At 43.9% G+C, this 13077-nt stretch overlaps 1 protein-coding gene across 4 annotated transcripts in view; it reads right to left on the bottom strand.

Moving 5' to 3' along the window:
• The window catches only part of NKAIN4 (sodium/potassium transporting ATPase interacting 4), a 153539-nt gene that overhangs the window by 5553 nt on the left and 134909 nt on the right, over positions 1–13077 (bottom strand). For 3 of the 4 annotated variants that reach the window (XR_009763194.1, XM_061630253.1, XM_061630256.1), the window contains exons 5-6: positions 12612–12672; positions 4522–4606 (exon numbers count right to left, since the gene is read on the bottom strand). Coding sequence is in view for 3 of the 4 variants with exons in the window: in XM_061630253.1 (XP_061486237.1) it covers positions 4522–4606; positions 12612–12672 (146 nt within the window). In the remaining variant the exon portion in view is untranslated. Of the gene's footprint in view, positions 1–4517; positions 4607–12611; positions 12673–13077 lie in introns of those variants that run through there. The other variant, XM_061630255.1, reaches the window with a different exon arrangement.

Genomic DNA, 13077 nt, shown 5'->3' with positions numbered 1-13077 from the left:
CCTTTTTTCCAATTACCATCCTCCGATGAAGAGTTTCTTAATTGTGCCAAGAAGGGATGGGATCCTGCACAGTTAGAGATGGGAACTGTCACATGCAGCACTGTTTCCGTTCTGCTGCAACTTGTCTTCCATTTCTCTCGTTGTCCACTGTGGTGAAACTGCATAACTGACGTAATTAATTATGCAAATATGTTACCATTTCAGTTGTTTCATCCCATTCATTTCACTGCAAAGGAGATGCATTGTAGATGGGGACACAATCAATTTCATATCATTTGTAGACTGAAAGCAACAACAGCAAATACCGATCATACACACTGAATTGATTTCCATTCTGGACATGGAACAAATAAGCTAAGAGTGGCAATTTCTGCTCCATTTCCATTTCCGCTGGAGTTCTCTGACATCCCTACATGCACAACAGAAACATTAAAATAACGAAGCCATTCTCTGCCACCCCATCCCCAAAATTTTCTTTCTTTCTTTCTTTCTTTCTTTCTTTCAAATATAAATTAGGCCAATCAGCACACTTGGGGTTCAGAGGGGGAAGTCAAGGGAGTATGCACTGAAACTCGTTCCACCTGTCTCTTGGAACTGCTGCTCAGCCTCTATACTGGTTTTTGAGAATGCACCAAGCATGGCCCCCTACATTACAGTCAGAATCCTAAGGACTAGTCACTTGGAGTTGTCATTTTTTTTAAAAAAAACCAACCAAACAATAAACAAATACCAGTCTAGATTGCTGAGAAGCTGAATTCTGAACTACAAACTCATTTCTGTGTGACTGCAGAATTCACAGAATACACACAGGACGCATAATAATGCTTTGGGTTCCCTTATTCCACCTTGCGTGCCTCATACCACTGATTATCAAGTTAGTATGCCAGCTATTATTACTATTATTACTACCAATACGTCAAGGACCACTTCTCCCCGCGCGAACCAACCTGGACCCTGCAATCATCAGCTGAGGCCTTTCTCCATCTGTTCCCTTCTGAGGGCGGTGTGGAGGGTGGCAACATGAGAACGGGGCCTTCTCAGTTGTGGCTCCCTGTCTGTGGTATGCTCTCCCCAGGGAGGCATCGCTGGGGCCATCCCTATCTATTTTTAGACACCAAGCAAAAACATTTTTATTTATCCAGGCCTCTCGATCTAATTTTTTTTGCTTATCCTTTAATGGCCAAGGCTGAACTATATCTGCTCTCTTATACATATTATCCAAGAACATTTTAGGTTGTTTTCATTCATGTTTTTACCCTTGTTTTTAATGTTTGTTGTTGTAAGTCACTTTGAAAAAAGCAACTAATACATATAATATTAATATACTACTACAACAACAATTACCGTCGCTGCTACTAGCAAAGTGCCTGTCATATTAGACAGCGTATTGCCTGTTGTGAGACTGGGGGCCCTTCCTTTCAGCAGGAGAACTGCATTCCCTTCTGGGCAAAGTAGGCCCTTTGTCTCACCTTAAGGAAGACAGGAATGGCTATAAGGTTTAAATGGTATCTTTACTTAACATTATCTGCCATTACTTGTTACAGCAGAAGCAAGGAGGAAAGGTGAAAGAGAAACTAAAGTCACAACTCAGCAAAACCACTTAGCTTGCTGGGCTTAAATACATGATCTCTGTAGCTGCTTTTTCCTCTTAGCAGTGTGTGTATTAATTAAGAATGTGGCTTATTTCAGCACAGGGGCCAGAGGCAAAAGTGGGCAGAGCAACAAATGTAAATGTTAACCTTTGTACAGTAGGGTATCAGGGCCACCAGAGGGCAGCCAGGTCGGGCCCTAGCCAAGGGCCTCTGAAGGGCCCCTCCTTAGGGTGGGTAATGCTCCCTTTCCTGATCTGTGGCAGCATTGACTGCCAACCCTGCCACAGATCGCAGAGACGGAGCTCACAGGCACCCCTCCTACTACCGTGCCCACCTGCATGCCCCCTTGAAGTAAGTGCTGGCCATGCTGTGGGTGCATGCCTGCCATCAACCAAGATGGCTGCAGGGGTATCAGCCCCTTAGGGAAGCCTCGGCTGCCATCTTGGTTGATGGCAGGCATGTGCAGCATTCACTTCAAGGGAAAGATAGGTGGGGAGTGCGGGCGGGTGCTGGGGCCCGGGGCAGACTGATACCCTGGAGCCCTGGCATGCTTGGGGCATTATCAGAGCTCAAAGGCACATTCCAACCTGGCAAAAACACTAACAGAGGGTTTGAAGCAGGAGGGCCAATGAGGAGAAGGAGTAAGCCTGCGGAGGCTATGTGGCTTGGGGATAGTCCTGACAGCCAGATAAAGATGCCTGGAGGGCTACATTTGGCCCCTGGATGGCTACAGTTCCTCATCTCTGGTCTATTGCAAGGGTCACTGAGGGATGAAGTTCCTCTCTGCCCACTGCTCCCTGCCTGTGGGGGCCAGCGCAGGCAGGGCCACAACATGAAGAATGCGGGACACATTTTGTACTTAACCTGTCAGTGCTCCTAAGTGCTGCATGTCACTTTCCCCCTAGAAGTGAATATCAATCATTCAATTTATGGGAGAAAGTAAAAGAGTGACTCTGGAATACCACTGACGAAGTGCCTCATGGTCCCAAGCTATTCTGATCAAGCCCGCTGCTATCTGCAGAGCCTTTGTCTCTTGGTCACACAACAGAGTGACGCTAGAACGAGATGGAAGCTTAGGAATTCACTGCTACTGAGAAGGGATTTTTCTTACGTTTTTATTCCAGCTTGAGGGCTTAGGGCTGCGATTCTAGGAACTCTCCTGAGAGTTAATACCACTGAAAAGAGCGGGACTTGTTTCTAAGGCTGGGATCTGGAACCGCAGGCATGGGGCCCCCATACAGCCCTCTAGACTCTCTGCAGCCACATCGCTCACTGGCCCGCTCTGCACGCTCCTTGGGTGCTTGTTGCCTGGCTAGAAGATACCCTTGAACTCTGATTGCCTGGATGGAGGACACGTGTGTGTGTGTGCTGTGTGTAAACTAGCCTACTGTACAAAAGGTAAAATTCGCATTCATTGCTCTGCCCGCTTTGGCCTCTGGCCCTGCCCACCCCTTGCATGTGGCCCCCAGGAGGTTGCCCAGGAGAGGGTGTGGCCCTCGGGCTGAAAAGGCTTCCCCACCCTTCTTCTGAGTAGCATGGTGCTGCAAATTTATGCTACAACTTTTCTTGTGTAATCCACTCTACGTGGGGCTGCCCTTCAAGATGACTTGGAAACGTCAACGGATCCACAATGCATCAGCCAGATTACTGGCTGGGGTTCCCTCTAGAACTCATACGACCCCAGCTTTAAAACAGCTGCACTGGTTCCCAGTTCGTTTAGGGGGCTAATTTAAGGTGCTCACATTATTGTTTAAAGCCCTAAATAACCTCTTGGGTGTTAAGATCAGCAGAGGGGGCCCCTCTTGGTAGCTCTGTCACCCTCAGAAGCCTGGGGTGGCGGTGGCCTGGGAGAGGGCATTCTCTGTGGTGGCCCCTAAGTTGTGGAATTCCCTCCCCACAGAGGTGTGTCTGGCACCTTCACTATACAGTTTTCAGCAAACTCTCAAGAAGCACCTCTTTACCCTAGCCTTTGACACCTGAGATGTATATTTTTAGGATCCACCTTATTTTTGTGATGCTTATGATTTTAAGTTGTTTTACATTGCTTTAAAGGATATGTTTTAAACATAACTTGCCCTGGGACCTCAGGGTGAAGAGGACGGGGGTGATAATTTAAAATCCACCTCCTCCCAAAAAACCACACGTGCAATTTCCTCCTCCTTCAGGTTCAAGCTTCCTTCCTCTGTGTTAGTAAATCAAGGAGCTGCCTAGGATCCTTCAGAGGCATTGCCAATTCCCTCCTCACAAATCCTACCGTGGTGGGAAATCAATATTTAATCTCTTGCCTCATCTACCCAAATGAGGTGGCAGTTTGGGAGGAATGCAGTTCCGGAGCAGAAACCAAAAAAAAAAGCCCACTAACACCTCTTGGTGCTGAAGAGTTGACCTTGTGCCATTTGGGCAAAGTGTCAGTGCTAGCCACAAAACGAGATTCCGAATGGACAAAAGACAGGACTTTTTCACAGAGTACATAGTTAACTTATGGAATTCGCTGCCAGAAGATGCAGTGATGCCCACCAATTTAGACACCTTTGGAAAGGGATTAGACAAATTCATGGAGGATAAGGCTATCAATGGCTGCGACAGGCACCCACTATCTCCACTTTCCAAAAACAATTTAAGACATTTTTATTTCGACAAGCTTTCCCAGCTGGATGGATAGGTCTCTGCCATGAAAGTCTATTTTTGCATTGTTTTAAAATTTATCTGCTGTTTTTTTCCTGTCTTGTTTTTAATTTTTAATTTTTTAATTTTAGCTGCTATTACCGTAGGAGGACATTACAGGGCATGCACGGATTGGTAATGAAGCAGCGTGCCTACCCTGAAACTTTTGCAGGCGCAAACTTGAAAGCAGAGTTGCGTATAACCGACATGAGCACAAATCATGAATGCACAATTAAAAAGGACATCTGGAGGGGCCCATACTTACAGGTATGTCTGCTTGAACAAAAGGCTGGAGGGCTTTTCATTGACATGGTAGAGAGGGAATGGATCAAATCCACCAATGAAATCAACTGAAAGAAAGAAAATCCAAAACTCATGCATAAAAAAACAATGGCGTGGTTAAAATAAAATGAAAGGATGGCGAAGGTGGTGAAGAGTAAATCAAAGCACGAGGGGACTGAAAAACACAAAAAATGAAGGTGTTCACCAGGAGAGACTGAGGGAATAATCCTGCCAAATGTAAGCACAATGTAAGCCTTGTTGATTTCAATGGGAGATTTAAGCATAGGGTTCACTCTCCTGTGTTAAAATAAATTGGACATAACTCTGGCTAGTCTGTCCCCTGAGTTGCTTGCAAACACTGATCATTTGCTACCTTAAAATGAAGATGAAGGAATAGCCAAGGAGCACAGCCCACTTCTTTTGGAACGGCACTGTCAAAGCAAATGGGCAAGACATGTGCTTCCTTTCCACAGTTATTCAAAGTGATGCACAGGCTCCTGGAAGATCGGTGGCTTGGAGCCCACCAGGTGCTCCTGCAATCCTGGCTCCTGCACCCCACCACATATACAACCCAGCTTGCCTGGCCACCCTGTGAACCAGACCGTGAGCACTTTGCAAGAGTGATACCCATCCATCTTGCTAAACGTACAAGCTTCATTAGCTGGCCTGGAACTTTTAGAGGCAGAAGAGCATACATCAAAATGAGGAAGCAGTAGGGTCCGTTATTCTAGTCTTTGCTCACGGCCGGAGTTCGATTCCAAAGGAAGGAGGAAGTAGAATCTCCGGTAAAAGGGGTCAAGGTCCACTCAGCCTTCCATCCATCCGTGGTCGGTAAAATGAGTACCCGGCATATGCTGGGGGGTAAAGAAAGGCCGGGGAAGGAACTGGCAATCCCACCCCATATATACGGTCTGCCTAGTAAACGTCGCAAGACGTCACCCTAAGAGTCGGAAACGACCCGCACTACAAGTGTGGGGACACCTTTGCCTTTTACCATAGCTTAGCGCAGAGCTTGGAAAAGTTACTTTTTTGAACTACAACTCCCATCAGCCCAATCCGGTGGCCATGCTGGCTAGGGCTGATGGGAGTTGTAATTCAAAAAAGTAACTTTTCCAAGCTCTGGCTTAGTGGTAGAACATCTGCCTTGCATTCAGAAGGTCCCAGGTTCAATCGCAGGCATCCACCAGGAAGGACTAGGACAGGATCCTGTCTGAAATCCTGGAGAGCTGCTGCCGGTCAGTGTAAACAATACTGAGCTAGATGGACCAATGGTCTGACTCTGTATAAGGCAGCTTCCTGGGTTCCTATGTCTGTATCTTTCTTACTGTTGCTCTTTTGTGAAGAGCATTACTATTAGGCTTGTTCACACATTACACTGAACCCAGGTACAAGTTGTCTCTGCACAACCGTTTGTGCGAAAGAGTGTATGCTTGTTCATTTGTGCTGCCCAGTTATTTGTGTACACAGGTACACAGGCTGTACACTCACTGAATGTTACATGTACAGCTCTATTATTTTTGTAAACAGGTACACAGATGGTACATTTGTTGAAACATGTGAACATCCCTATTATAATCACATCATATCTGCTGATAATGAACTCAGAGGCTGACTTATGACAGCTACAGAGAAACTAGAGGGGGCAATCAGCAAGCTCAGGAGAACCTCAAGGTTTGCAGAAGTAGAAAAAACCTCAATAAGGAAACCTCCCACTGCAACAAGCCGAATGGGAACTGAGCATGCTCAGTTGTCACGGAATGCTGACTGAGTGTTCATGGGGGGGATGGAATGGAATATCCTGGAAAAGGGGATAACTGACTGGCTGAAACACTGAACAGAAGCGCTCTACAACTACAACTTTATGTTTCATTTCAGGTCCCACTTGTTGAAACAATATTTCTCACTCCCAGATTCAGTAGGGAGAGGAAATAGCAAGCTGTGTCATTGTTTCCGCCACTGACCTCCAATGGAAATTGCGTTAGCACCGGGCAATGCACCTTCAGAGCAAAGGAGTGTTTTCAAAGAAACCCACAAATGGAAGAGAAAATTAAAAAGCCTCTCAAATTGGCTCTGGTCACTGGAAGGCTCTACTGCTGAGAGTGTGAAATATTGATGGTTTGTCAGTGTTAATTATTGAGGCTGGCATTTCAGAATTGGAATCCCGGAAGGAGTGAGGAAAAAAGGATTTGCTGGGGGTGGGGGAAGAGGGGTGGAATTAGCTGCTGTGAATTTCTTGATAAATCACTCTCTCCCCCCATGACATCTCTTTTTTGTGTTATTGAATTTTCTCTTGAGATGCACAAACTTTACACACACACACACCTCTCTTTTATCCAGTCTGATCCTGTTTCTTTTTTTTTTTTTCAATAATTTTTATTCAGATTTTCATAAAACATACAAGACAAAATCATAAAACATTCAAAGACAAAAAACAAAATCAAAAATAGTTAAACAAAAAGAAAAAAAGAAAAAAAAAAACAAAAATAAAAAATAAAGAGTAAAATATTGACTTCCCATTTGTCAAAGATCAAATCAGTTATAAGTCTATAATATATAACAATCCTGTCTCTTAAGTCATATTATAAAATCACTTTCCTCCAGTAGTTATCTTACTTAATCATCAAATCTCATAAACATTACTTTATTCTTTCCACAAAAAGTCAAAGAGAGGTTTCAATTCTTTAAGAAATATATCTATCAATTTTTTTTTCCAGATAAGCATATCGATTAATCCATCTCATTACTAATTATGATAATCTTGTTGTCATAACCATAGTCAAAATAAACATTTCAATTAATCCATCACATCAGAATCTGTTAGGTTCAGTAATTTCAGTAGCCATTGTTCTATTATCCCTATTAGTTCCATTTTCCATCTTCCATCTTCAGTAGTCTTGTTAAGTCCAGTAATTTCAGTATCCAATCTTCCATTATCAGTATTCCATAATAATCTTGCTGTCAAAGCCATAGTCATATAGTAAGAGTCTGATGGGAATTACCTCTATCCCAAATATTTTCTTGCCATCCATTCTGAATAGGTTGCTGAAATACTGCTGTAAAATCATATCTCTGTTCTTTTTTTCAAAATACACTGGGTCATCTCTTGAAAGTTTTTCCATTGTCACATGGCTGCAGTTAATTCCATAGATTTTCTCTATATTGGGCTCCATCACATCATTCCAGTCCAGAAGATTATCCATGCCATTGATAACTTTATCTCTAGAATCTTCATTAATTTCTTCAGAGATAACATTGAGTTCCAAACAATAGATTTTATTTCTAAAGTCCATAGACTCCAAATCTTGTTCCTGTTCCACGTTTGTTCCAATCTCCGGGATCTCCTCTCTCACAGGGACCCCTGTTCCAGTCTCCAGGGTCTCCTCTCTCACAGGGACCCCTGTTCCAGTCTCCAGGGTCTCCTCTCTCACAAGGACCCCTATGTCTTTAATCTCCTGTGTCTCCAAACAATAAATTTTGTTTCTAAAGTCCATAGACTCCAAATCTTTTTCCTGTTCCACGTTTGTTCCAATCTCCGGGGTCTCCTCTCTCACAGGGACCCCTTCCAGGGTCACCTCTCTCACAGGGACCCCTATATCTTTAATCTCCTGCTTCATTTTACTCAATTCAATTTTCAGCTCCTTACAACCCTGTCGCAGGTTTTGTTTCGTTATCTCAATCTCATCCATTATTTTCTGAAACATAGTTATTTCCAGCTTCTCAGCCACTTTCTTAATTGCCATTTTAAAAGAAAAATATAGGAAAACCACTTCTTATTTCAGCAACAATTGGGTTAATACTCCAAACTTGGTGACATCACAGTATAAACAGAGCAGACAGCCTTATCTCTCCATGCTTAAGTAAACAAAATGCAGTTCCCAGGATCGAAACAATTAATGGCGGTCGTCAGAAAACAGATTCGTCAAAATAAAATAGACCAAAAAGAGAGTAGTCTCAGACAATATAATATTCTTCAAAATAAAAATCTGGAATAGAAATCCCTCTTCTGTGTATATCTTTAGAATGCAAATCCAGGACAGCTTTTTGCAACAAAAACAGAGATAAGCTATTAATTAGTGAGTAGCAGAGAGAAGTTATGGCTCCCCAGTGAGATGTCAAAAACCGATCAATCTGGCAAATCTCTTTTAAACAGCAACAATTTAAGTCAAGTAAAAGAAAAATATAGAAAGAAGGGTGCTTGCCTGTTAGTGCGTTCTCTCTTAGAAGATAAGATGAACGTTCGCTTTTCCAGATAGAGCTTGTTGTTAAAAATCCGTCCCACCTTCGTCGGCTGGACCTCGTCCCATAAATTAATGAGATCTGGTCGTCCCAACAAAAATAGGCTTTGAGGTTAATCTCTTCGTTTCTCCCTACCCGGGAGAAGTTTAATCAGTCAAAAAAAGAAAAAATCTGACTGATATATCTGAATAAGCTTCTTTTGAGGCAGGAGCCCGTCTCAAAAGCAGGCACAGGCTAAGTCACCCTTCCCGGAAGTCCCAGTCTGATCCTGTTTCAAACATCAGTGTTCCCCCTTTTATTGCAAAGGTATCTTCATACTTATTTGAAACAATTTTTTAAAAAAAACTCTTAACCAAACCACAACCAAAATTAAAAAGAGTGGAAGGGGAGAAAAATCGTAGAACGGGTTTAAAGCTACATCCACATCAGACATTTATTCCACTTTAAATAGTCCTGGCTTCCCCCAAAGAATCCTTGGAAGTGTAGTTTGTGAAGGGTGCTGAGAGTTATTTAGGAGACCATTATCCCCCTCACAGAGCTCCGATTCCCAGAATTCTCTGGGAAGAGGGGCTGTTAAACCACTCTGGCCACTGGAGCTCTGTCAGCGGACTAGGAGTCTCCTAATGACACTCATCACCCTTCATAAATTACACTTTCCAGGATTCTTTGGGGGAAGCCATGAATGTTTAAAGTGGAATAAATGTCTGGTGTGGATATGGCCTTTGTCTCATTTTCCAACTGCATTATTAAGTCCTGGGGTGGGGGGATTTCAACTAGCAGCTTGCAGGCTTGATCTTCCCCTAGTAAATTGTGATGCCTGAGGGCCCCTTCCCAATGCGAATCAAGATAGTGTTATAGGATTGAGGTGTTGGTTTGGATGGTGTCTGTGGGTGCCCCTCCAAACTTGTAATTCTGTGGTAGAGAAACTGGCCAAGCCTGTTTCTTTGTTATGTTGATGGGCTTGATTTACATGTCTGAAGACTTGGTTGGGAGCAGCTGTGTTGCAATAGGAATGAGGGTAGCCCTCCCCCCTCAACTGGCTGGAGCCCCCCCCCCATCCTAGGGTGAAGGGGTAGTTTTTGTATGTTTTAGTCTGATGAGGAGCTGGGGAGCTGGAAAGCACAGAGGAGCTTGCCTCGCTCTCTGTGCTGAATCCAAAGCTATGGCTTTGGGAAGCCTCCCCCAGAATCCTAAAGGGGAAACAAGATCTGTTGGGGTGTTAATGCTGCGAGCCCCTTCCATCTTATGCCCAGGTTGTATATATGCATAAATAAAACCATATACCCTAAAGACACCACAGTTTCTGCTGACCTTCATTCCAAAGAAGCCAAGCCCTAGGTAAGTGCTGGAACTTGTGGAAGTCTCATACTGCTTGGAGATTGGGGTGCACGCAACAAACATTGTCAAATGAAACAGAGATTTTCATTTTAAGGTTACAATTAGAGCTGTGCACTGAACTCAAGCAAGGCCCTGGTCCTGAACCAAACTGGGCTGCTTCAGTGGGATATGGGTGTTGCTTGAGTCAGGTTGAGATAGCCCTGGATTGCTGTGGGTTGGGTTCGGTTGGGTGGCACAGAGTGATCCTGGGCTGTCAGGAAGCGGGACATCAAGCAGGAAGGAGAGGCAGGCATTGGGTGGGAAAAAGGAGAAAAGCCAACATCCCGCCCCCTGAAGCAGCTCTATGCAGGACGGAATCCTCTGCTTACCAGCTAGTAAATTGCCGGCAGGTTGCTGCTAATGTGCGAGAAGCTTCCTTGCATAGAAGGTGCTTGCAAACAAGAAGCCGTCCAAAGGGCTGAACGTCCTGCTGTCGGGGTCCTGGCCAGCATAGGGATCCGCCCCGGGGTCCTGATCATCACCAGTCAACAGGGCCAATGGTCAGGGATGATGGGAGTTGTAACTGAATACTAGTTTGGGGGCCACATGATCCCCATCCCTTGTCTTTAGCAGTTTTCTATAGCAATCTTGGGTCCCCAGATGCTGTCAGACTACAACTCCCATCAACCCCAGCCAGCTTAGCCAATGGCCAGGGATGGTGGGTGTTGTAGTCCAACAATGTCTGGGGACCCAAGGTTGAAGGACAGCGGTCTATAGTATAGAACAGGGATAGCCAATATGCTATATGTTGGATGTTGTTGGACTACAACTCTTATCATTCCTGACCACTGGCCATGCTGGCTGGGGCTGATGGAATCTGGAGTCCAGCAACATCCAGAGAGTACCATGATGGCTACCTCTGGCATGGAAACAACCCCCTTCCCCCCAAAAGGACATCTCCCCTATCTGCCAGTGAATATGTTTAGTACTATGGAAAGTAACTTACATTTTCCTAAGCTCAGTTCTTGCTTAAGTACATTTTTATTATCCTGTCTGGTAGGAAGGCAATGAAAATGGTGCAAGCCGTTCATTACAAGCATTTTAGAGCTTTGTAAATTTAAAGGCCAGCTTTGATGCAACTTTGATCAATAAAACCACCGTGAAGAATACAGCTTTCAGAGTTTCAAAGAGCAACTGCTGAAGTAAATGCTGTTCCCACCCTCCCCCAGTTTCATAAAGTACTTGCTCTAATCCACTCAAAATAAATACAGCCACTTACAGCAATTGAACGTAATGCATTGTTTAACAAGAAAGATTAGTGACCTGATCCCAAGACTTGTTGAAACAACCAATAAACACTTAGGGCATGGTCCAGCCAAAGCTAAGCACTTCTAATAGTAAACTCATTTTTTTATTTGGAAAAAGTTCCACAGCTTAGGACCAGAATATTTCTTATTAGGAGGTTTGTTCCTTATGATGTAGGAATCAGACCATTAATATAACTCTCTCCTGTTACATATCAGATAGGCACTGTCTCTATAGTCTTTTTAGCTGCTGCTGAAGACCTTCCTTTTTCAACAGGCCTTTTATGTGGAGATTATTTTATCCCAGTATGCATCTCTATTGAGATGGATTGATTCCACAAAGGAAGCCGCAGACCTGAACTTACAAGATCTGAACAGGGTGGTTCATGACAGATGCTCTTGGAGGTCACTGGTTTATAGGGTCGCCATAAGTCTTAGTCGACTTGAAGGCACATAACAACAACATGTGTTTATTTACAGGGATCCACAGTTTCATCAAATTCTTAAAGGGATCCATGACCCCGAAAAATTAAGAGCCACTACTCCAGACAGAATCCCCCATCACGTGCGTTTCTTGAGGTTTCCTTACTTGCAGCTGAATGTTTCAATCCAATCCTTCAGCAAGGATAGGGTTGGGACTGGGACTAGACATTATGACAAATGTGGGGCTCCTGCTGTAAACAGCAGACTTGTGACTCCGTCACAACTTTGGAACTCCCGCCCTATTGATATTAGGCAGGCGGTCTCACTGTTTTGTTTTATACACCAGGTGAAAATGTTTCATTTCAGCAAGCCGACCCAGACATTTCATTTATTTGCTTATATTGTTTTTAAAGTTTTCCTGATTTTATTTGTGTTTTAATTATGATTATTTTATGCATATTTGCCATAGAGGCAGCAATCCATAGATTTTGTATAAGTAGATCTTATTGTGTGAGATGGGAAGGGGAGATGGCAGGGCTGCTGATTTTGGCAGCGGCTACATGTCCCCAGACAGAATTGCTGCCAGCTGACATGAAAACTGCTTGCGATGTTTGAACTGCAGTGATGGCTTCACATATTCAAGTCACCACTTGATGCTGCAACCGCTGAGTGATGAACGCATATGTGTGAGTGCACCATTATAAATTCACTCTCCACTTAAGCTCTTCCATTCTAAGAGGAAGGGCATCTGACTAAGTCCCACTGCCAAGGATTTGTATTGGCGAATACTTACAGCTGTCTTCTTCTTCTGTAAAAACACTGACAACATAACAGGCATAGACGAAGGCCACCAGCTGGGAAACGAAAAGAGCAAAAGGAATTGGTTAACATCACAAATATTGCTCCAAAGACTAGAGTTTGTGGTTTTGAACGTACATGCTGTACATGTCACTCTTTCTTATATTGTTGCTTTGAATGTTGATAAATCTAATGTATTTTTATAGAACGTAAGAACAGCCTGCTGGATCAGGTCAATGGTGTTGGAAGTGGGGCAAGAGCAACTCCTGTTTGGGTTCTTTTGTGTGTATTCCAGAAGGAAGATAGCGTTAGGGTCCTCCACCTGGCTAGACTTGCCTACTTTTACCTGTGCTCTTCTCTACCTAATTTCCTTCCATTGTAAACTGATATGCTAAGGGAAGCTGACCTGCCCCTCCTTCCTTTGTCTTTGCTCTCCCTCCTGAGCCATGAGGACAATACCC

The sequence above is a fragment of the Rhineura floridana genome, chromosome 6 (genome assembly GCF_030035675.1).
Source record: "Rhineura floridana isolate rRhiFlo1 chromosome 6, rRhiFlo1.hap2, whole genome shotgun sequence".
NCBI classification, from domain to species: Eukaryota; Metazoa; Chordata; class Lepidosauria; order Squamata; family Rhineuridae; genus Rhineura; species Rhineura floridana.
This window is presented reverse-complemented; position numbering and strand designations above follow the sequence as displayed.